The 25,689-nt window shown below is 37.9% G+C and overlaps 1 protein-coding gene across 2 annotated transcripts in view; it reads right to left on the reverse strand.

The window, feature by feature from the left end:
- Positions 1 to 25,689, reverse strand: part of SPTLC2 (serine palmitoyltransferase long chain base subunit 2) — a 72,267-nt gene that overhangs the window by 29,599 nt on the left and 16,979 nt on the right. For both annotated transcript variants that reach the window (XM_054275808.1, XM_054275809.1), the window contains exons 3-9: positions 24,404 to 24,558; positions 23,173 to 23,321; positions 22,720 to 22,844; positions 17,956 to 18,049; positions 15,188 to 15,293; positions 14,137 to 14,356; positions 12,166 to 12,292 (exon numbers count right to left, since the gene is read on the reverse strand). In XM_054275808.1, coding sequence (XP_054131783.1) covers positions 12,166 to 12,292; positions 14,137 to 14,356; positions 15,188 to 15,293; positions 17,956 to 18,049; positions 22,720 to 22,844; positions 23,173 to 23,321; positions 24,404 to 24,558 — 976 coding nt within the window. The remainder of the gene's footprint in view (positions 1 to 12,165; positions 12,293 to 14,136; positions 14,357 to 15,187; positions 15,294 to 17,955; positions 18,050 to 22,719; positions 22,845 to 23,172; positions 23,322 to 24,403; positions 24,559 to 25,689) is intronic.

Here is a 25,689-nt window from a genome sequence, read left to right on the forward strand (position 1 = left end):
CAGAACAACGACTAACTTTGTGTTGCCTGGGTAAATGTATTATCTAACTGTACATATTAATCACTGGGAGGATTTGTGGGATTGTATTAACACTACTTACACATTAGCTCATACAGATTTTGTAATATCACAACTACAGTCATCATAATAGCATTCATAATCATTAAAAAGATGTACATATCCTGTTTGACAGCTATTCTTGTGTCTTGCTGAGAAGAAAGAAATGTGAGCTTGTCAAGCCATTCTTCTGAACTAGTTATAGCACCCTCACGATAAAGTCAGAACCATGACAAAAATTATATCGTTTCAATGAAACTTACCTTGCCAAGTTAATTGAATTGTTGAAAAAAAGCAAGCATTTAAAACCAATGTTTTCTTTTTATTATGGGCACTTTATACCATGGGCACTGAAATTCAAAAATCACATCTTTGCTCTTCAAAATCTCAAGAGAAAGCATCAGTGAAGAAGAGACAGAACAAAAAAAAGACTCGAACCTTTGTGCAAAAAGGTTGGCAGGCCTTTATGGCAGATTGAAGTCACAGAGAGCAAAAACATCAGGAACACATACAAACACCACATTTCTTTAGAGGCTAAGGAATGTGCAAGCTTTGACAAAGCATATTATATTAAGGTTGTTTATAATCTACTTCCATGGAGACAGTTCAGTAGCGTTACAACATAGCAACAATGAGTGTGAACTATATTTTCCATCTGTTTTGTGCAGACTGCTTTTTTACAATGGAAGCCACTATCAAAGCGAACTGTTCCTTGGGATTTTAAACAGCAACACAAAGGGGTAAAAAAATCTTTCCCTAGGCAGTACAAGAGAAGATACAGGATATGAATGGCTATTAAATATATATACAAAAATATGTGATGAAGATCTCGTTTCAAGCTGGAAGTGATACACATAATGTAGCAGTCACCTAGTTTCAGCTAATGTTACTGTATTTACTAATTGTAAAATATCATACAAATATAAAAAACCTTACAGAACCAGACAGATTATCACCTCCAGGGGAACATGTGCAAGAAGAACAAAGAAGCCCTTTTCCACATTTTAAGAGAACTATAATCAAAAATTGAAAGATACACTCAGTAGAAAACACGAAATCAGCTTTAGGTCAAGCATGAGGAGAACAAAAAGGACAACACTGTAAGTACTTCTTCCAGAGGAAAACAAAAATACCAACATTGGAATTACTCCTTGCATCTACAAAGTTCATTTACAGTGATAGCACAAAATTTCTTCTGAATCTCTCCACATTAAAACAGATAAAGCAAATTTATAGCATCTATTGTACTTATATATTATTAGCACAAGTTCTGCCATTCTGCCGCTGTTAGGCTGGAGTTCACCCTATGTCACATGGCATAGCTGTTCTCTCCATGCACAGACCACAGGAAATAGTGCAGAAAACTGTATTTATTTTCCCAGAACACAAAAAAGCTGCAGTGCGCACCAGCTTTTCCAAGAAAAAGCACAATGCTTAAGATTAATAGGTGTGATCTATACAGACAACATTTTAAAAGAAAAGGCATTAAAACACTCCATGGTACATTACTACTATTATGTTAGAAAAACAAATGTATGCTGTATGGAATATACAGCCCTTGTGGCCACATGTTAGACTACCCTCAAATCCAATGGGAAGTCATTGAACATTTATACCCTGCATTAGAAAAAATCCTGCTGTGAAAAATATTCCCAAAGTCCCTCAGGTGAGCCTTCAGTCTCACTGAACATATCAAACCCAAAACTTAAGGTATTTTATGAAGACCACCACATGGATCCAAGACCATGCCTGGGCAGCAGCAGTGCCTCCCATCGCTCCAATAAATGCCATTACAACACAACTATCAAAACCCCCTACACATTCTACTTTCTGGAACCCAATGTAATTCCCCTTGGTTACCAGGTATCTACACAGCTTGCATGAAGACACTGTTATGCAAGTCCTTCATTTCATGATTAATTGTCAAAAGAACTAATCCCTACACAAGACAAACACTTGTAGTGGATTTTTTTTAATCTACATAACACTTTCCAAAGGTTTCCCTTGGTACTAAAATTTCCAAGTTAAATAAGTACCAAAATCTATGGACTCAAGCAGGACATTAGGGTGCCATATCCAGAATCAATAGGCCACAAGCTACTAATGCCTTCTTCCTAATGGAGAAAAAAAAAACAAAAAAACCCCACAACCAACCAAGAAAAAACAACCAACCAAAAAAACTCCCATACCAAGACAAAAATGCACCCCAAAGCAAAAAAAAAAAAAAAAAAAACCAAACAAAAAAATTCACAAAAACCACAAAACCAAAACAAACAAAAAACCCCCAAAACAAAACCCCAAAAAACGCACAAAAAACCACAAAAAGACACCAACCAAAAACCCCAAAGTGGCTATGTAGCCTTCTTTTACCCCAAACTGTTCTCACTTCTCTCAAAATATAATGAAGACAGAAGGTCCAAGTATGAAGTACTATAAAAATGAAAAGTATTAAAATCCTATAAAAATGACAGCATAAAACACAGGCTATATAGCCAAAGCTATAGGGTTAGAAAAGATGAAAAGTCTGACAACCAAACCATACCCAATGTCACTGAATGACCTGTGTTTACAGGAAACTCCTCCCAAAACCAAACCTGGAAAAGAAGAATTAGCTCTGTTGTGTTCAGAAAAAAAAGCAAAGCAATTTTCCCCTAAAATTCTGAAATATAAGAATAGTGTTTAGGAAAATGTAGTGAAGTGTAGTCTGTGCAGTTTTATGGTAAAGTTATTATTTATTAATAGTACTAAATTCTAGTACATTTGTCCTGCCATCAGGCACATCTCCAAGGAGTTCACAATAGAATCCATAGACTGGACAAGATAACCAAGGACTCAGCTTCAGAGCAGTAATTCAGTAGCTCTTCTGACTGAGCTTTAATGCACTACCTTCCCTATTGAACTCTTGCTAGCTGGTCATAAAAATTAGACTTTTTTTCCTGCATTGTTTTTTGAATTTTACATTCAAAAAACCATTAGAAAAACACAAAGTTTTATAATATCCATGGGTCTTAATCTATTCTTCTAAAACTCAAAGCCAGTTCAGCGAAATACAGGGATTTGTATGTCACATAAATCAAAGGCAATAAGGTAGACTAAGAAACAGTGCAAATTAACTGCAGATGACTAGCAACAGTCTTCTCCCTCATTCCCTGCAGCTGCATTAGCCACATACTGAAGTGTTGCTCTTAAATTTAAAATCAGATAGGAATGCTCAAAGTGCAAGAAACAGTATTCAGCAAAAGTCAGCTGATGGGTCAACACCTTAAAAGCTTCTAACAGCATTGCTGCTAAAGCAGCTGGACTAGTGCTCAAGTTCAAGCACAGAAAGGCTTGTCATCCACTGGAAAAGAAACACCAACCACCTATAAAGTGTCCAACTTTGGTTAGAAATAACCAGCTTCATCTAGAAAACAACAAATAGAGCTAGGGCATCCATTCTCTCACCTGGATAGTGAGGTATCCCTGAGGGGGTACCACCTGAGGGATGGGATGTGTTTGACTGCTGTACTCTTTGGCAAACTCCTTTGGGAGGGGCAGCCATAAACACTGAAATACCATCTTCTGGCCAAACTGAACACAAGGCAGCTCTATAAAGAAATGATGCCAAGGTGCTATGAAACAGGCTCCATGAGCTCCAGACAATAATGAGATCCTACACAGAAGCATGCTCTGACCAGTAACTGATACTGTAAGGTACTATGAGAAGTATTTATCTCTGTGTTAGTCTGAAAATCCAGAAAAGCAGCCTGGCAGACAGACTACCTTCCACTATGTCTTTTTGTAGAAGAATCCTTTAAGGGCTAAAGAAAGTGAACAGAATAGTCCTCAATACTTGCTTTCATCAGTGGTATTAAATGGGACCTTATGGAATGGAGCACATTAATTTCTCAAGTGCTTTCTGTCCTTCAACAGGACCTCCCAATACAATATTCCTACAGATTTCACCTAACACAAAGCACAATGGGAGAGACAGGATGCTGCAAGTGTGTGTGTGCTCTTTATTAATGTGTCCTAAAATTGAGAACATTCACCAAATGAGTTGGTTTAGTTTGGTTTTTTTTTCCCAAAAGGAAGCTTTTGTATGAAATTATTGAGAAGGCAGCACCTGAATCTTTCACAGAACACATCTTCATACATCTTTCTGTGAAGACTTTGATCCATTCAGTAAGAGGTCCTTTACAGAATTTCAAGTTTCTCCTTTGACATCAAAGATGCTTCTAGCCAAGTTCAGCTTATGATAAAAAACTATAGCCTGCAAATTTTGCACCAAGTCAGAGCTGCCCACATCTGTCTTTATACCTGTTCTATAGCCATACTTGTCTTAAAGAGTGCTTTTAGATTTACCCTAAAACTCTGCAATAATTTCAACAGCAAGGGTATTGAGCTTTCCCATGTCAGTAAGTTGTATTTGGCAAGAAGCTTCTGGTATCCTGCCACCTGGAAATGCAGTGAGGTGGAAGAGCAGGCTTTGTGCATGAAAAGGCCCAAACCCTGGGGACCTTGTCTCTCCTTTGACATTTACAGACTTGTTTTTCCTGAACAGCTCTGTTTTCCAAGGATCCTGGAAAGATCAAAGCTGTGCATATAAAACCCACAACTGCTAAAAACCCCTCTATGCTGCCATGTCCTGAACAAAAAGATACTTCTCAGGAATATAGCTATAAATATCCTAGAAAAGACAAGCTATATTTCAGATTGGAGGTACTGAACACTTTGCTTCCAGCTCCTGGTATAGTTATTCTATAGCAGTGACCCATCTGTTTGTACAGAGTACTCAGTTCTAGAGATGGTAGTTGCAGGACAAATGAGTTCTCCACCACCCATTTAGAGCCTGAGTTTGCCAACACACTTATATGATACAACATTAGGCTGACCAGCTGGAAGGCATGCTTGAAAGTCTTAAAAAGCTTCAGAAGTATTGTACTGGCGCCTTTTTTCTTCTTTTTTTTTGCAATCCCAGTGTCCATGGACAAACAGTTAAGAAATCTTAGGAGCTGCTAGCCAACACGAATTTGAGAAGCATGCATACTCTGTAACACATTTTCCCCCATGTAGGCAGTATTGTAACCACAACTTTTCCACTATGCAACAATTAGGCAATAACCTGAGCATTAACAGAAGCTTAGCTTCTTGTGGCAGAAAGAAGCCCTACAGGTTGGTTTATCCTGTCCTTGACAAGTCAATTTGTCTTGAACTAAGCCCAAATACCAAAATCAAGAATCCGCTCCATCTTATTTAAAGTAATCTCAAATCTCTCCTCTGGCCATATGCTCTTAAAACACATTAATTGGCATGCAGGTTTTTCAGACAGTTTCTTCCTTTAAAAATTAGATCTGTACTATCTAAGAAAGTTTATTAATTCTGAAACATTAACAAACATCTGCACTCTAGCAGGACAAAAGTACACACTGTAGATTGTCAAGATTGTCTGTGTTTGGGAATTCGTGGTAGGTCAACTGCATTGATGGGAAATAGCAGGAGCTGAGCTTGTGCCAAACATATTTTCCATCAGAACCCACTAAAGTAGGCATGGACAGTAGGCCAGCTGGCCTGCAAGTCCCACGTAGCCTAACACAGCCCACAGAAAGGCTTCATTACTGACTACTGCCTGTTTCCATAGAAGATAGAAACAATTATACTATACAGTCTTCCTAGAAGTCTCTGCACTGCAGACACTATTGCAGTACTAGTATTATTTTTTCTATGTAGAAAATTGGTGCAGCTGCCAGGACTGATGATAGGAGGCAATGCTTCTGTGGGTCGTTCAGGTATTTTCTAAAAACTCTGCTCTAGTAAATCATGTAGCACATCAGGAACCATGAACTCCATTTCACACTAATCCAGAGAAAGAGTGCACATCATCTCGACTGCAGCTACTGCTGTTGAAATGCTTAATCTTAACGCTTAATTTAGAAGCATTTTAGTTGTGCTGTTGCTAACAATATGTACTATATATACTAGCAACCTGCTACCAGTATTTTGTCCTTTTCTTGTATAAGCAGCACACCAGCATTCTGTAGAAACCTGGCATCTCATATGCTATTGAGAGTAAAAAGTGAGACACACATTTTAAATCAATTATAGCATAAGAAATTAAGAAAAATTAAATTACTTCAACAAAACAACATTTCTAGTTGTATTTCTGCTATGAAGAATAGTGTTTAGTCTATGAAGACACAGGATGATAGTTCCTACCATAACAGAAATAGAAAGAACCAGAATGTTACAAGTACAAAGCAGGTGTACATTTATAAAGGCTTATAAGCTCTATACAAACACTACAATATTGAATAAAGCCCAAAAGAAGAGGCACTGAAGAATTCTCATATTTCAATGTACAACACAAAGGGTACAAATCTGCTAATGTCTGTAAACACTCTTCAAAGCATCTAAGGCTGAAAGATTTCTCCTGTGCAGTCCAGGTTAAAGCAGTTTTTCTGGAAGCTTGCCATGCTCTGTGGGAGGGAGATAGGGGTGCAGCAACAAGCTGGATTTAAAAGATCCTCAGCTGGAAGTACAAATACAGAGAATGATGTTTAAAACTGTTAGACCTCTGGAGAGAAGCAGGAAACTCTCTTTATGACCCCCAGAGTATTTGTTTTTCCAACAGTTTCCCAGCTCAGCATGAGATTCTCGAGGGCAGCAACAAAAAAAAAAAATCACTTTGCTCAAATTAGTTTTGACTGGTCCCCAGGTTCCCAAGGTGATAATTTAACACCTCATTAACAAGTGCATTATTGGAGGAAATTCAAATGAACAGATTTTAATGATAATTGAATGTTTTCAGCCCCAGCCTGCAGAAGAAGTACTTCCCCCTTGGAGTACAACAGCAGTCACTGCTTCCATTTGTGGATTGACTGCTGGCAATGAATGGCAAAGTAATGACTTTATTTATAAATATACCATAAGCTACTTAAAATTCAATTCCAGGTGCTGAAACATGGGCTATTCCTTCATTACTGCTAATGTCTGTACTTGCATATAATTCTGGTTTGTCTTTGGAAAGAAAAAGGTAATGCTACAAAATGTCCAACTTCAAGAAACCTACTGATTAGGCAGATGATTGAACTGCTGAGGTCCTATCTTGACTTGAGGACCTGATTAACCAGATGGAAGGTAAAGTACCAATTGCAGTCTTTTCTCCTCCAGAATTTAAGCAGACCATCTGAGCTTGGTTTGGTTTATTTTTTGGGGTTTTTTTCCCCAGCATGCTTCTCCCTGGGCATATGGACAGTATAACAATGGTTCTGAATTCTGAACGGCTTAGTTATGCTCAATTCTCTGCCAAGACAGCTGTACATTCTTATTATTTTGGTTATAATTGGTTTAACTGCCTTCTCTGATTTAACTCACTCAATATTGTTGCACGTAGCAATGGCAAGAGTAGAAATTTTTCAAAATGTTTTCACTGATGAGGTGGAATAAATTCCTGGCTCTTCACAACTGAGATGCTGAGACAAATACCAATCTGACTCTGTGCTGCTAACTGACTGACCAGCCTTCAAAGAGCAGTTATTTGTTTCCAATGGTTCAGCAGCTGGGATGGCCAATGCAACTGCCACCTCCACTGAACTATGCTGGATAATAATCCTTCATTTCTATACAGTGCTCAAGACAGCATTCAGTCAAATTTACAAGTGATCTTGGGCAAGGTCTATCCACAACTTATTTATACATGCTGTGTATAGCTCTATGATTAGGTGTGGGATATTTGCCTCATAAAATCCACAGGGAAGTCAGTCAAACTTGTTACAAATGTCAAGAGTTATAATTACTATTACTGAGTTAAGGTCTGTGGAAAGAAATAGCTCATCTCTTTTACAAGCCATTAGTACTGCCAGCTTTAGTTGAAACTTAAACTACACCTGGGTTTAAGGCTCATCTTCAGTTTTCAATACATAGGAGAGCAAACTAAGTTTCACTTCTGAGGTGGTTAACCAGTCCCTAGACTGGTTTCACTTAGCATGTTTTGATTTGCCTGTATCTCACTTGGGTTACTTATGATTTTCTTTCACTTGCCCCCAGCAATGTTATCAGGGTAACAAGCAGGCTGGGTCCTGAACAGCTACAAGACTAACAGAACTCCAGTTGTACAGGATGCATCACTGGCTCTTACGTAAAAAACAGAAAGGAGCCAGCTGGATTCCCAGTTCTAGTGAAATTGTAGCGGCAAAAATCTAGCTTTCAACTCAAACCAAATCATTGATGCTGAAAAATTCACCAAGACAGGTCAAGTACTTAACATCATAAATCATAACAATGTCTCATTTACCATGACAAGAACCAAGCTGTCTCATTTTCCCTACAGTCAATTTAAATAACAGCAAGCATCAAGTGGCTTTATGCTACAGCTTTCCAAAACTCCATTCCAAGAATCAATTTGTCATCTTTGTGTATGTATACTATGACCTTGAAAAGTCTGCTTATTGTGTCTTTCTATTATCATTGTTTAAAAAGCTCCTTTATCTACAAAACTATCTGACATTCATTCATTTTGTGGCTCAACACAGCAAGAGCAACATTCACCAAACTGCTGACAAGCATCTGCAACACTTTCTCATTAAAGTTTTCATACATAGAGACTTTGAATTGGAAAACAGTTCAAAAAGTTTGTTTTTATAGAAAGAAGACTTCTCCATTTCTCCTCATGAGCATCTTGCTCCACTATATATATTAAAGCCAAATGTGATGATATACAAGATATTCATGTACATTGTCACCTGAGGTCTCTGAAGAGAGTCTATATGCTCAAGGGGCTCAACACTCTTGAGGATGACTGTACCTTTGAAGAAATTCTCAAAGGGATCACAGATCAAGTATGTCTTGTTTAAGACCCAGGATGGTCTTCTAGCCAATTACAGTACAAGACAAGTAATGCAAAGTAAAACAGGACAGAGGATTGATCTGGTAATGTAGAGGAGCTGCAGTACTGGAAGAACCCACAGATGAACCCACCACTACCAAGAACCCATAAGGTGACTGCCACCTTATTGCTTTAGCTGTTAGCATTGTTTTTGCAATCTGGATGAGGGAACAAGTAATATATTAATATATAACTATACTGCTGTAACTGTCTTCAGGGTGATTGAAGTCAGCTAGTCAATTACATGCATACACCTTACAAAGAATTAACAGATTGAGTAGAAATCAAGACACAAGAAAACTACTGTGCCAACTAAAGCAGCATATCTGCACATAAGCACATGTCTTGAAATCTCTGCAGAGAAGCTTTTCATAGCATCTCTTTTGCCTGTGCTGCCTCTTCCCAATATCCTATTTAGTCACTGGCAACTTGCAGGAAAAATCTGAAAGAAGACATTCACTTTTTTAAGTTATGTAACGTTTTAGTAATTACAACACCTCATATTGTAAGTTTGGAGTCTTCAGATGCTTCTTTAGATTTAGAAATAACCTAGACAATGAACATATTCTTGCAAAATTATTTACAAAAACCCCTTCATCTTCAAAAACTACTTTGTTCCTATTACTTATTCCTCAGCTACAGACTATCTCAATCTGACATGACAATTTCCACAAAGATTTGAAGACATGGAGGACAGCAGGTTTTACAAATAGCATGTGGTAAACAGAAGCAGACAGACAAAGAAGCCACAAAGGCTCTTTTCAAGAAAGCACTCTTGAAGCTATTAAAAGATTTAGCTGTGGTCCAAAGCAAAGTTGGGAGCTAGCCATCTACTGTTGGGATTCCAGCTCCAACTCCTGTGCTGCTGTAAAACCATTGCCCTATCTCAGTTTCCTTTACAGATTCATTCAGCTTGACTAACTTAAAAGCAACGAAATTTTTGTAGTACACAGTCAATTCAGAGGTGCTTGCCAGTGACCCTGTTTAACACTATTTCTCCACTTGTCTTTCACAGTTAACTATTACCAGTACCCATCTACTCCTTATTTATTCATAGTCAAACCAGCTGTAGGCAGTAGTCCTCCAGAGCCCCACTTGTAATTCCACAGAATCCAAACACAAGTTTTTCAGCCAAAGCCCTTAAACAAAGAAAAAAATTTGTCATCCTATCACTAATCAGCTGCTTAGTTCACCCAACTGAACTTTTGCCAACTTCATCCACATAAAATGTCTACAAAGTAATATTATCTCTAAAGCCTTAAGGCAATTTTAAAAATGCATGACTGGGAAACAGCACACAGCAGAAAATAAATAGAAAAGCACTTTCATGCAGCAATCATCCTGTGAGGTGCTTATCTTAACTCAAAGTTGACTTAGATGCTTAAAAAGCCAGTTAACACTTTCACAAGACCTGCAGCTGAGAAATCCTTTGAGATTTGACAGGGTTCTGGCTATCCAGGTGTTATACCCATCACTTATGAAAAGTGCAAAAGCTTATATATAAAGTGGACATACAGAAATTTCTTGGAAATGAGACATCTATCAAAACCCAAAACCTCTCGTTTTCTTGTTAGAATGCCTAGGAATTCTGGTACTTCTTGGCACCAAATTAGCAGGATGTAGCTCAACACGCATTTTAAGCAACATGAGAACGGAAACGATCTTTTGAGTTTATTTTTTGGCCATATTGGTTCCTAATCTGGTTTGCCTTTCAGCTCGGATGGATCTTGCTGGTATAATGGCAGGAAAGCAGTGTGGAATGGAAGTTACTTCCATTCTCCTGGCCTGAACAAATACCACACAGCAGCCTCAGAAAGAGGCAAAAATGCCTGAGTTTAAATACTGCAAACAGAAATCAGTTACACATTCCTTGCTTCCTGCTTCATTAAGCAAAACAGATACTGGAAGAAACCCAAAACAAGCAACGCCTAAGCAGAGCACAGATTGTTGGCAAATCACCAGCTATAAAAACCTCAAACAATTATTTTAAGACTACAGCAAGACAACTTTTTGTGTAATGTGAAGCTTGCTCAATACCTGTACTGGAGAGCAGGGAGTCAACTCCTGTAGCTTGGTACAGGTCTCTCCCATGGACCACTCAGAAGCACTCAAAGCTAGCACAGACACAGGCTGCTGCCCAGCTGTACTTGCCTCTCTGCTGAGCAACCACCTACACACACTGCTGGCACTTGAGGCTGTTCTCAGATAACATAAGCAAACCAAATGAAAACTGTTATAACAGGAAAATTCTCAAGTCATATTTCCACTGGGCTTTTCCACTGTAAGTTATCAAACAGGTTGGCTGGTCAGGCACATGTTCAAAAGCCAATTCACTTCTTCAGCATACACCACCACCACCTTGTGGCCAGATGCTTCAAGCTCCAAGAATTCAATACATACTGCAGTTAGAATTCTAAGAGCCTCCAAACTAAATGCCCCCAACAGATCCTCAATAAAGTACATCAGCATCCTGTGTGAGCTGCTCACAACTTTTTAATTACCTGTGAGGAGGGGCAAGTAACCTACATACAAGCTGTACCATTTCAGCTTCAAGGCAGCTTAAAGGGCTACTTGCTTCATGCTGTAACTGAAGGAGGCTGCAACCCATAGGCAAATGAGACACAAGAATCTGTCATCACAACTTGGAATGTCCAGAGAGTAGTACATATTTTCCCTTTTTTACTTCTATAATGAAACAGGAAAACTAAGACAATAAAGACAAATACGCTGACAAATTTCTTCTCCTAGTCCATTAAGTTCACCGATTTTGAAAAATGCCTCCAGCTCCCCAAGTAAAAAGAGATTTCAGAAACATTTCCACATTCACTTTAATTGAAATGAAAATTGAAAGCACTGTCCCTGCAATAAACCAGCACACAACTATAAAAGATATAACAGCAAAATACTCTGAAAGCAATGTTTAAAGTGGGGCAAATAACAAAGGACAGACAATGGAAAGAAAAAGAAGCTAGCTAGAATAGCTTGACAGAAAACCAAAATCAGTACAAGAAAACAGTGTGTCTTAGACAAGACTAAGATGACTTACCTGTAGCTGAAAACTCTTTATGCTGTTATTAGGCTGATCTGCCAAGCAGAATTGTAAATGGTTTATTGACCCAGAAATTTCAACTGCAGAATTACTAATGGATAATTATGAAAGTGTCCACTGAATGTGTTATCTGTCAAAGTGATAGAGGCTCTTTCTGCCTTCCCCTTTCTACATGCTTACTGCTAGAAAGACTCACCAATAGTTGTACCATCTTCACCCATAATGCACTTCACGGAGGTGATGATTTGCTCCACAACAGGAGGCGACATTGATGTTGCATACGCAGCACTGTGAGAGTACGTCCTGAGGTAATCAATCAGTTCCTAGCAAAACACAAGAGACATCAGACATAGCCTTTCTAGCACTCAGAGAAATACCTCTGTCATATCTTCAATCACAATAAAACAGGGCACCACAAAAAAACCTCTTCCAGAATGCCCCATTAGAGAACAAGTATCTAAAGGATTAATTTTACAGTACAAGAAACAGCAGGGACATGACAACTTGTAATAATGTCACAGTACAGGAATGTGTGTTGATCAGAGACAAATGCCTATGACAGACTTGTTTAGCTAACACCATCAACAGTGGATTGCAACAAAGGTTTGCATTATGCTTGCATTACTTGAGCTGTGTCCAAGCTGAGTTTCCAAAGTGTTTGTTATTACAGAGTGAATATAAAGAAAATGAAATAGTGGGGAGCAAGATCCATAGGTATTTATGGATCATGCTCAATATACGTTTTTCCCCACAGAAAACACCAAACAAGGGAACAGGTCACAAAATCTCTCTCATTCATGAGCACAATATAAATAAAGCAGTAGGTGTCATTTGAGAATACACAAACCTCAGCCTAATCTTTCTGCATTTCCCACTTAAACACATCCTATTTCTCTTAGAGGGCAAAAGCTGCTCATATAGGAACAAAGGACCAACACACCTTACATCTAGGCTGCTTGTTAACTGTACCAAAACCATGCTAAAATATAAACATCAGTATGAATGCCAGGAGAGATTCTGTCTTTTGCTATCACAAAATGAATAATGACCTCTGTAGCTATGACCTCACAAGCTGCAAATGCATTATAAAAACCTCCGGAAGTGTTCTGCTGCCATCTGCCTAGGGTCAGAGTTGAGGAAAGGAAGTCATAAAGGGACTTTGAAATAAACTAGGTAAGAAGATTTAAAGCCTCTTACCTATTAAGCAATCCCTCAATCAGTAGCTAAAACAGTTGTAAAGGCCTCTTAGCTGCTTTACCTTATGCCATGGAGTCAATCCCACTAGCTCACTACCCTTGGAAAAAGATTTATATGATTTTTTTTCTGGAGAAGTTGTTGAAGTAATTTTAATCTAACTGTAGTAAACACCCTCCAAGGAATATCTCCAAGTTCCATCTCCACTTACTGGTGGAAGTAATTATCACAATTAATACATAAAAAAATTATTGTCCTGGTAGGAAAATGGTAGAATTTTACCCTCCAATAAATCTTAGAAGCTTGATCTGTGAGATCAGACATTTTATGATATGAGAAAGGTGACACAGAGAACTGTCTACACCATCCCTCTGAGAATTAGAGGTTGGCAAGTGCAACACTTCCTGGCTGTATTTTCCAATAGAAGGAGACAGTAGCCAAAAAAATATCCCCAAAAACCTCAAACAAATAAAATGCCAAAACAAAGAAACAAAAAACAAAACAATCAACCAGTCAAAAAAGAAAAAGGGAAAAAGGGTAATTTCAGAAAGCAAACTGCTTGTGCCCAGGGGAAATCAATTCTACCAGGCTAACCTAAGAGGATTTTCCTCCAAACGGGTTGAAAAACTTAAGCTTTTTGCATTTTTCCTTCAAGTCTCATTAAAAGTAACATCAAGAAATCCCTGCTTCCTGGCTCCTAGCCCTTCCTAGAAAGGTATTGCATCACTACTGTACATTCTGCAAACTCAAATCATCATTGACCATGTGAGAACTACACAATTATGACGTATTTTACTAAACTACACTCTTCTGCACTGTAGACTTCCACAGTATTAGACAGCATGTAAAATTATGAAACAAAGGGACAATAGGGTACTTGAGGAATAAATTAAATTTGAAATGCTTAACCAAGAATTCCACCACCTGCCTGAAATGGACTTTACCACCAGCCATGATATTCCCAGCTTTTTACCTTCTTGCCCCCAATGTATCCTCCTGCAGCTCCAAAGCTTTTCGTGAATGTTCCCATCATAACATCCACATCTTCAGGATTGAGTCCAAAATAATCCACTACACCCCGGCCACTGGGACCCAGGGCACCTATACTATGAGCTTCATCAAGGTACAGATAGGATTTGTACTTCTTCTTAAGGGCAATCACTTCAGGCAAACGGACTATGGATCCCTCCATACTGTTGAGAAACAAAAATTCAGTATGAGTTGACTTAATTGTTGGGACCACCTCATAGAGACTAAAATCAGTGAGCTTTAATTTCTTCACTCTTCCAGTAATTACAAACACTTAAAATTTGCTAGACTCATCACAGTCTGCAGAGATGCACCTCTCCTCCTTGCACCTGGGGCCCAGATCTCTCCTTTCTACCTGTTCAGCATCTCTGGAATGCTGACACACAGACTAAACAGTAGTAGCAACAGGAAGTTAGGGCACAGGAATGTGTTCAGTGATAATTCGTTAATAAAATTATCTCAGTTTTACTTCCACTCTAATGTCAGTGTTCTGACTTAACATCTACTTACCTGATGTTTCTAAGAACTGACTGGGCTTTCATTAGTAACACTTCAAAACACCACATTTTGTACTGAAAGTCACTAGGATTTAAATGCCTAACACAGCTATGCTTACTGCTCCTACTCATTCTTAGCAAAAAAATTAAATTTGTACAATTCCGTTCACACTAAAATAATCTAGTAAGCACAGAAAGAATGGAATGGACAAGCAACTTAAGACCTCAGCTCTGATATAAGCAATCAGTTTTGATTAATTAATTTCTACAATATAATCAGGATGTGGGAAACATTGTGGTAACACCAGCTGCAGCTACAGTTCCAGCAACAGAAAGCCCAGGATGTAAGACATACACAGTGTCATGTAATTAGCAGATGAGACTAATGAAATAACTATGAAGTGACAATATTCATTGTTTGATTTGGCAAAGAAACTCAAACACTAAGCATTTAGATCTCATGTGGAGGGTCTTAGGATTATAAAGAATAGTTTGTACCTGTATATTCCTTCCACCAAGATAAGAATTTTTTTCCAGGGCCTCCGTGTACGAGGTTGCCCATGCACAATAGCATCTTTGAGCAGCTTCTCCAGGCTTTGCATATCTGCACCAGAAATTACTGTTAAATGGTACCAAAACAGCTACTAGCTTGAACTTTGACATGACTAAAGACAGCAATATTCCAAAAAGGCACAAATTGCTCCAGCATGGAGGACAGACCATATACAAGTCAATAAGCACAGGCTTCATCTCCCTACAGGACCATGGATGAAACTGAAAGGAATAGGTGACTGTGTGAACTCCAAGGAAGAATTTCATCATTCTAAACTAAAAGCACAAGTCAGAGCATTAGGCACAAACAAAGAAAGGGCGGGGGGGGGGGGGGGGATAAAAAAAGGAAGGTATCTCATTTTGATGAAAAGAGAAGGCAATTTAGTAGTACAAATGTCCTTGTGGATAGAAATAATTCAGAACAGAACAACAGAACAGAGCTAGAACACAACAAGTTCAAGGATAATGAATTAAAGATAAGAAGATAGACCAAGGTGCAGGAAAATAAGCAGGGCAAGTGTACTTTTTTATTTCTTTGTTTAAAATTGAAGGGATTGGAAGTGAGAAAAGGAAGTCTCCAAACCAAAGGACAAAAGGAAAAAAAGAGAACCACCAGTGCTGGAAAAAGGACAATGTTCAGCATATCAGAAACTAGACAGATGAAACTGTTAGTAGAAGCATATTCTGAAATCTTACAAGGTTTGATTACAAATACTTGATGTGATCCTTAGAGACCTAACTAATGTGAACAAATACATACATGTGGAATCAGTCCTGAAAAAAAATCTTCAAGGAAAGGAGTAAAGATGGGATTAATCAAAGCATAAAAGTCAAGTTCTGAGCAAGAGATAGATATAAACACTAGGGTGTGAAAAAGAGAACAAATTAATCATGGAAAGAGAACTGGTAGACTAGTTGTAGCAGCAAGAGGAGCCTGTGAACTAGATCTAGACTAAAACTAAACAGCAGAGTAGGTCAGTTAATGTACTGTTAAAAGACAGCTAAGGTTCAGAAAGTCAATGATGAAGAAATCAGCAGTGTAGTCCCTGTCCCCAACAGGTCTCTCAATGAAGGAAAGACAAGGTTAGTGCGATTAGAGAGAAAATGGAAAATAAACTTCTACTCTAACTTTTCAAGAAGGAGGGGAAGATGAGTCTGAGATTAATGAAAAGAACAAACTACAGAATAAGGCAGGAAAAAAATAAAAGCATTTTACAAGGAATTTCAGGGGAAGCTTTCATTTCCCCCCTGCAGTTTCTAAAAATCTGATTATGAATGAAGCCATTAACATCTTAAGAAAATCACATTAAAAAGGTAGCATAGAGTATAACAAGAGTAGGACTGAGAACACATACAGAAATATGAACTGAACAGCATCTTGATAACCAAGACCATTGTTTGCATTTTGCCTTGATTCTAATATGCCACTACATTCTCTTCCACAACAACCCACCATCTAAAATGTTTCTAGAATATCCCACAATTTCACCAGGGGAAAGCACATGCTCACAAATCATCTATTGTAGCCATTCCCACAAATCATCTATTTTTCATCACAGCAGCTTCTTCCCCATAGCCAGAACTATGTTTGTCACCAATGTTCTTTGAAATTCTGCAACTGACGTAATGTTCAGAAGTATGTCCGTACAAATGTAAGAAATTGAATGAAAAGCTTTTGTGATCTTGCCCAGCAACCAAAATTTATGAAGAATTAAAAAGAAAAAATGAATGTTACCAAATGCTCTACTTTTTTGTAAAACAAATTATTCAAATGATAGAAAACAAGAAGGAGCGAACACAAAAGAAACAGTAAGCACAGCAGAGAGAATCCACACTATCAAGAAAGACAAAGAAAGAAAAATAATTGCAGTCACCCAAGTTTTGCTGTTACTACTACACACTTCAAAGAGAGCAAGAGTCATCATGACCTCAGAGACTGACACTATAAAGAGTATTAGGAGTACCTGAAGAACGAAGGTAGTTCTTACTTATGAAGAACAACCACATGCCTCTTGCATCAAGAGTAAGAGAAGGAAATCCTAGCAAGTTTTAACCTGAAAGTTATTATAAATACCTCCTTTGGAGGAAGATGAAACTAGGAAATTTAAAAATCTGTGTATTTTGGAAATAATTACTTAAATACTTAAAGCAAGTAATTCATTGAACTTAATCTATGTTTCTTGTCCCAAAAATTGTTTTAGTACTATATTGTGCCCATTCATGACTTTCTAGTTTAGCTAGGACATCTGCCATCCTAAGCTTTTGTTACTGTAGGAGCATGTTAGCATCCAGTTCTAAAATTAAACTTTCTTATCCCCCAAATTGTAACCTAGACCACTACAAGACTGCATCATTATGTGACACACTGTTAGAATAATCTAACCATGCTGAGCTACCCAAGTGTGGTAGGACAAGAAACAATGTTAAAACACCAGTGTCCCTAGACTTGCCAAAGTGTGGCGTGTTCTCCTCCATATGCAGAAGATGTAGGCCAGAACAGCTTCAGGATAAAAGTGTTATTAGCTGGGACTGAATACATAAAAAAATCTGATTCAGGATGATTCAACTTCAGTAGCAGCAGTCCTCTGACCTTTTACATAACTAGCAATTGATTTCCTTGCATGAAATTGGATTTTCAGCTACCAGAAGATAGAAAATATTGCATCTGATCTATAGCATCTGCAGAAAAGCAGAGTTCACCATCTGATACTTACTGTTGTGCTTAAAGATTCGAATAGTTGCTCCTGACAGTCTTGCTCCAAGCACTAGTGATGCATGATTCAGTTCATCACTCAGAATCAGACAGCCCTGAATTAAAAGGGGAAAGAAGAATATATTGAAAAGGTTATGTTTCACAGCCAAGCATGTAAAACCTTTCAGCTCTGCAGCGCTTCAAGATCATTTAAGAAAAAAAAATTCCAACATAAATGCAGGCAACTCCAACTACTTGCAAATTCCAACTAGTCCAGGCAAGACTGGCTAAGATCCAAGTTGCAGCCTTAGTATGGCAAATAAAAATACAGAACTGCTCTTAACTGAAAGAAACACTAAAGTTTCACTTTTCCTGGAAGTCCTGCAGCTGAATCTCTGAATATCTCATGCTGTTGATGAGTACTCATCCTCCTATGCAGTCAGGTAAAACAGGGAGCAGAGCAGCTTGCCACAGTTCACTCAGCAAGTCGACAGTGCTGATAAGAAACAGGACACCAAAGACCTAGGTTTAAAGGACTTCTCAGTGTTGCACTATTACTTTCATTAGGAGGCAATCACTGACTAAACCCACATGTAGATGGAGGTAATATACAAGAGACAGAAAGTGGAAAACAGAATTGCATGATGAACTGGAGAAATTTTCTGAAGCCACTAAACATGATACTGAATTAATTTAATTTTTCAAGAAAAGCTCAGACGATAAATCCTTGGACAAACATTAAAACAGGATATGTATGTTTTGAAAGCAGTGATGATTACAGGTCAATAACTGATATGCTGAACATTCAGTCACAGTATTACCACTGGGCTACAGGAATGTATGTATATTGGGGGATTAATATATAAGGAAGCAACAATATTTCTAAATAACCTTGGCTCCCTCCAATTACTATGCAAACATGCTGCAATTTTAGAAGTGACTTTGCTCAGTTAAAAATCTAGAAAGGGTGTCAAGATGCTGAAGATCTAACACTGAAGCATGTTCATTCCACGCCTCTCTTATAACAGCTTAATGAGGGAGGAATCAAGAGGATTTCTCTGCAATGGGAATTACTAGAAGGGACTGTCAAAAGCATTGCCTACAGTTATACCAGGAGTGTCCCAGACAACAGGAGCACTTTGCCCTACAGTTAACCTTATTTCCCTCTAGTGCAGAGTCTCAAAGTCTCTGCACTAGAACTGTGATGCCCCTAGAAACATTCTACATTCTGAGAAAGCCAGAGACTAGTTTTCCCCAGAAATTGTCACAAATGCCATATGTTCATACTGCTGCTACAAGCACTCACATTACATGTTTCAGAGACTTTGGCATATGAAGTATGGAAATTTCCAACTAGTGTTTGCTCTTTAGAGCTACTACATCAGACAGAGTAAGTATATATCAGAGGACATGGCTGTTAAACACTACTGTATCAAGAAAAGTGAATATAATAATCCAGTAATAGTATCCTTCTTAAATGGTAGAAAGCAGGAAAACTGATAGTTTAAAAAAAATGAAGAAAAGAAGAAATTCATTGCCTAGAAAAAGCTTTTCCTTAAAAACAAGGACAAGCTTTTGGTGGAGAAAGTAGATTTAACAAACTGATGAGCAGCAGCCTCTTTTCACCCTCTGCTAAAAGGACATTCAATTAGAAACAAATGAATTTGAAATTGAAGAAGTAGTAACTAGTCTAGTACTGTCTGCCATTGGAAAGAAGGCAATGGATTACATAAGGCAATGGCACAGAATAGCCATCACTGATGATTGTATGTCAAACTGAGTGATGCTACTACAGTGATAAGACTTCAGTTGCATTTATCAGCAAATTTACATTTGAGAAAGCATTCAGGACAAGGCTAACAGGAACTGGAGATAACACAACTTGGACTCTAGAAAAATATGTCAGTGAAGAACAGGCTTACCACCACATCCTGCAAGGCCCACTGAAGTGAATGCCACATTTTACTAGAGAGCTATGTACATGAATTGTGTAATTCAGTCCTGAGCACTTAATTTAAAACTCACCTATATGTGGAAATTAATGTGCTTTCTTACAACCAAAAAAATATCCTTCAAGCATCACTGTTCTAACTCAATTGTACAGTCTCTCTCCATCCAGAGCTATGATGAAAAATTCTGTGCTAAAGGCAATACAGAACAGTGTTATTACCTAGTTATACTGACTATATTAATGGTACTTAATCTAAAACAGGCAAGTTTGAGAGTCTAGGTTAGCCTCAAATGGTCTAACAACCTCTGACTTAGTAACCTTCAAATGTCCCATTATCTGTGGCCTAGACTCAGCATATTTGCCAATGAGTGTATCAGGCACGTGACAAACTGGCTGTGAACAGAGGGTCTCTACTGCTGAAAACCACCAGGTGCAGAAACATCTGATTTTAGTAATGCTTTAACAGTGCTGAAATACAGCTTTCAGTCTACACCAACTATACTTATTTTCAGCATGTGCTTAGTAGAGGCTGCTGTTAACAAGGCATAGTGAATTAAGATCAACTAAATAATGATGAAGCTTTTGAATTCCTTTTGCTGACTAATTCTGATCAAATTATGGCATAAAGATGGATCTAGTCAGACTGTATATGTTGTTATTAAAAGAAGATTCAGTAGGAACATAAACTAAGTGCTTCAGGATTTCACAGAGCAGAAAAAGAACAGGTGGTCCAGTATATGTGAGCAACTATACTCAGCAGCTTGTTTTTAGCTAATTAAGTAGTAATACAGAAGCCCAGAATAACTTGGAAGATATCTTGTGTTCCAAGCAGCTTTGCAGTTGAAAATGTAAGTAGGACATGCAAAAAGACACAAACAGTCCAAGAGTTTAATCAAGCATGAGAATCTCTGAGCTTTACTAAACATCGCCAAACAGGTAGCGCACACGCAATTAATTGTGTACTGGGTGGTGCCAAAATTCAGGATTTATGTCTCCTTATTTGCAGACAATGAAGAAATCAAATGTGCAGTGAGAAGCAACTTCAGGCAGCCAAACAAAACATTCAGTGAACATTCTGAACAGCAAAATGGTTCATCCAACAAGAACTCTCTTCTTTACCAGAGTGCAATTTCTGTTTGGAGTATTCACTTGAGTATAAGGGCACCTGTCTTGTTATGAGGCAAAAGCTTCTTACTACTTTATTTCAAGTGTACAATAAAGTAAGTATCCTCATGACTAAACCAGCAGGGATTGCTGCACCATTTATGACAAGAGTTGGTTTACTAGAGTGAGCTGCATAAAAAAGGTATGTTACATGCCTTGGAATTTACTGTTCAGATTCTCTTAATGGTTGTAAAACCTGCTGAAGTTCAAAGGTGAAAACTCAGGATCTGAGTAAGGTGTCTCAAGGGCATTCTTATAAGGTATTGAAGAAGGTATTGAAGATATACAGAGGGCTCCACATAGAAAAAAAGATTGAGTAAGTTTGCAGGAATGAGTCATTTGTAGTGACAACAACGAGCAATCTACTTAAATGTACCTGACAGTACATTTAAGTACATTTAAGTACATTAAGTACAGTGTGTATTGAATCTGAAAGGTCTCACAGAAATTATGAATAATTTTTCTGTTGAACATAAAACTGGAGAGATGTGGAAAGACAAAGAACCAAAACATGCAGGTAAAAGACATTTCAGAAGCAACATATATTGCTCAGATTCACAGCACTGCAGAAGTATTTGACTCCAGAAAGATTAGATTTGAAGCACTGAATTTCTCTCTAGCATCAGACTCAAAAAAGTCTTTTTTTTAATATGCAAAGCATTTGATATTTAAAACAGACCAAAAGAAAAGGGCCATTATGTAGACAGTGCTACTTCCTTGTTTAAAAAAAAAAAAAGAAAAAAAGCATACAGGAAGACAGTGCAGCTAATGCAAAAGAAAATCAATCACCAGGAAAAGCTGTCAGGAAGAAAAAGACGGAAAATTTATGATCTGTAGATATCAGACATGGAAGATTTAGGAAGTAATCTCAGGAAATGAAAAAAAAATTAAATAAAAGCAAAATAATTCAAAATAATTCACCAGACAGGGGCAAAGAATTCCAACAGACTAGCAGTATTAGGCTGACAGTGAATAATTTGCCAAAAAAAAAACCAAAAACAACCCATTCCAGTACTTGCACTATTTTACTCTAAGGAGGAGCTAAGAGAACATGTATTTTGCATCAAGAAGAAGCAAAGAAAAATTTCAATTTTATTTGATTTTCCAATAACTAAAATAGCACTGGTGGAGAATACTGGACACTCAGACTAATTGTCTCCTGTTTTATGGGGCACACAATAAACATCACGAGTCTTTACAGTTAACCTTATTTCCCTCAAACAACCTTTCTGCTTCTTCCAAGGAAGGATTTTTTAGCTGTCACTCAAAGATAATAAATTCTCCATGTACCAATATGCAACTCAGCTTATCTGTGTAGTTGACATAGTTGGTTCTTAGTGCTTCAAAAGCACCAAAATACCTTCAGCCAATCAGTCTGTTAATCAGCCACCATCTCACACACCAAGGAGTAGCCTGAGGAAGCAAGCCTTAACATGCCAGGCTTTCTCCCAGAAAGAAAGTTCTATGCTGCTACTGGTCCCATGGATGCTGTTTCTCAAAGAGATTTTTGCAATGGTTAGAGATGCATTCTGTGACCTACAGTCTGTCTCCATAGAGAATATCTGCAGGGGCTGCCACTGAGGAAAAACAAAAGCAAACAAGTAGCTTTTAGAAAAAATTAACCACTAGAATCTTTCCTAGGTGAGCTTTTGTCCATGACTTAAGCCATACCTTGCCAACTAAAGCAGGAATGTTCATAGAGTTGGTTGCAAATCCCATTCCATATGCCATTGCAGATTCCACACCTAGGAACCTGGCAACTAGCTTTTCCAGCTCCTCATGCTTGTCCAAGTTTCCTGCACATAAAACAAATGGGAAATTCAGAGTAAGGAGAAGCTTTCACTACTGCTAAACTCTACAAAGAGATTTTCCACCAACCAAGCTGTGCTTTATTTAAAGGCCCATAAGGGAACACTGAAAAAACCCCATATATGAAAACGTAAGTAAAACAACTGCTGTGCAACATAAACTAAATCCAGGAAGTCAATTTGTCTTCACTGAAGTAAAAGCTGCTTTATCAGTTAGACTAAAGTTCAATGCTGAAACAACTAATGTTTTAAAGACCTGCAATCAGATACAGACTGAAATAAACATTCAGGAACACATTATCATCCTCCAACTTACCCATCTCCTGCCGGGTGCTGCACACCCCAGCTCCATACTGGGACAGAACTTCAGAAGCTGCTTCTTGGCAAGCCCCAGTCTTCTGTGCAAACCCAAGGTAGTTGTAGGAACCCATATTTATGATGTCTTTTATCACTCTCCCTGTGTATCTGTGTTTTAAAAATAGCACGAGTTAGGATACCCAAAATTTTAAAAATTATCTATACCAGAAGATTATTACTTCACTTTCCTAGACTATACACTGAAATGTTAAAACTCAATAGAACCAAACATTAAATTATTTCAGTACTGCCTCTCATCAAACTGCAACAATCAGTTAAAAAGATTCTCTCCCTATCTTACAATCTCAAATTAACTCCCAGAAGAGTTTACATTTACAGGTGAATTTGCTATCACACATGAAATTGCTTGAGGCTTCTCAAACCATCTGTTGCTCTGACATGTTCCTCCCTCCATCCCAGAAACATACAAGTTTTCTTTCAATTACAAAATAACACCTCTAGATCAATTAACTTGGCAGCATCTCAAGCGGGATATCCTCTAACCGCAGAAAGGAAACACATCTGGCACTTCTGTGCTAACAATACGTGACAAGGAGAATAAGGAAGAAGTTCAGCAGAAAAAAATCAATTTTAATTCTTTTGCCCTTGAAAGCCAAGAAGAGACATAAGTAGTTTCACCAAGTCCTGTGCTGCAAACCTCTTCACATCAAACCTGTGATACGTTATTTCCAATTTGTAAAAACCCTTTATTGTATTTCTCATTTTGTTTCTACAGACTACTTCACTTCTGACTCAAAACAATCATGTCAAATACAGTTGCTGACAGCAGCATTTACTTAAAGTGGCAGAACTTCTTCTCAATCACCACAAAGTCACAAGCAGCAGTGCAATCCAATATATCCACACCAGGTATTAACATTATATGCACAAAGGTATTAATTTTATTACAGGTGTATGTCCAGGAAATCTTAATACAGTAAGGCAGCCAAAAGATTGTATCACCTTGGTGGCTAAATCTATTTCACCTTGGTGGCTAAATCTATTTCACCTTGGTGGCTAAATCTATTTCAAAAGAGCAAAATTCATTGATTCAAGCTGCTAGAAAGCTCAAACTTTCATAATAAAGCTCATAATTCACTGCTCCTTTGACCTCACACCCTACAACTTGCTCTTAGAGACCCTGTATTTTAAGGCAGCTCTTGCAAGTGTTTTCTTCAGTTTTGACTCACGTGAATGTCCAGTTATAGTCATGGGAAACTCTCTCCATCATGTCCACTTTGGCCCCTGGCACACTGCAGATTGGACGGTTCCAGCTGTCCCGAATGCGCATGTAGAGGTTTCTGTTGTAGAAATTTTCAAAGTCCTGGTACAATGGGACAAAGTCCTGAAACACATCAAAAGCACTCAAAGTAAAAGGAAAATATATATGACAGTAAAATAAGAGTAGCAGGAATAATTCTTATCTGTCATTCTGGCATAATGGAAAAACTCAGGAAAACACAAAATATAAAATAACCCCCTTCATTAAATCATGGGCATATAATCTTTGCAGGAGAGCTACAGTCAGCCTCTGAGTTAAGCAGAGCAAGGGAACATGCAAGGGCTTTTTGGCACCAAACATTGCTGTACTGAATACACAAAGACTTTGGAAAACTAAGGTGCTCTACCATATTTTATTCTGTGCATAAGGAATGCATTTAATATAGCACCACTAGCATTATTCTACACATTGCCATAAGAACTTCCACAATTTTTTGTTTTCAATAGAAGCTAATAAGCTGCATTATGGTACCTCTCTTCTGCACAGCTTATCAACACAGAAGTCCCACATGATTTTTATGAATGAGCCTTTCCTGAATTTTAGCTTCCTTTCCAATGTTTTCCAGGAAAAGTGACTGCCTTGAATGGATAACACAAGAATGTCAAACTAACCGTGGCAGCAAGGACATCTGAGCACTCAAGAACATTTTTTTCTTGCCCTAAAGTCACAAGATTTCCTTTTTACTATTTAATTAAAGAAAGTTTGACATTTAGTAGAGATAAGAATGCATAATTCATTTGCTTCTGATGGGGGGAAAAAAAATCACCACCTTTTTAATCATCTACAGAAGGAAAAAGTAGAATTTATTACAGAGGTATGAGCCAGTTGAGCATTTCTTCCTGTTTTTCACAAGAAAAATGCAAACATTGTGATGGGAATTTTATTTTTGGTGGCAGTATGAGAAAGGCAGAGTGTGTCACCAAGTACTGTAGTGTCAGATATTTGTACCACTAAAGCAAAACTGGGAGCATTTATGGCAGATTTTTAATAAAAACACAAACAGGCACTTACAAGCTCTTACTTACAATGCTTGCCTGTAGGAGTACTTTTTTCATTACCTTCCTATTTTAATGATTTAACAACCTTGTCCTTGCAGTTTGGAGTAAAGAACATTTAGGTCCACACCTTTGCATCCTCCTATCAGCAGCTGCACAGAAAAGACCAAGCCCAAAAGTGCCAACTTCTAAGCAGATA

Source organism: Melozone crissalis, unplaced genomic scaffold (genome assembly GCF_028551555.1).
Source record: "Melozone crissalis strain CALT ecotype California unplaced genomic scaffold, PUWL_Pcris_2 ptg000018l_1, whole genome shotgun sequence".
Classification (NCBI taxonomy): domain Eukaryota; kingdom Metazoa; phylum Chordata; class Aves; order Passeriformes; family Passerellidae; genus Melozone; species Melozone crissalis.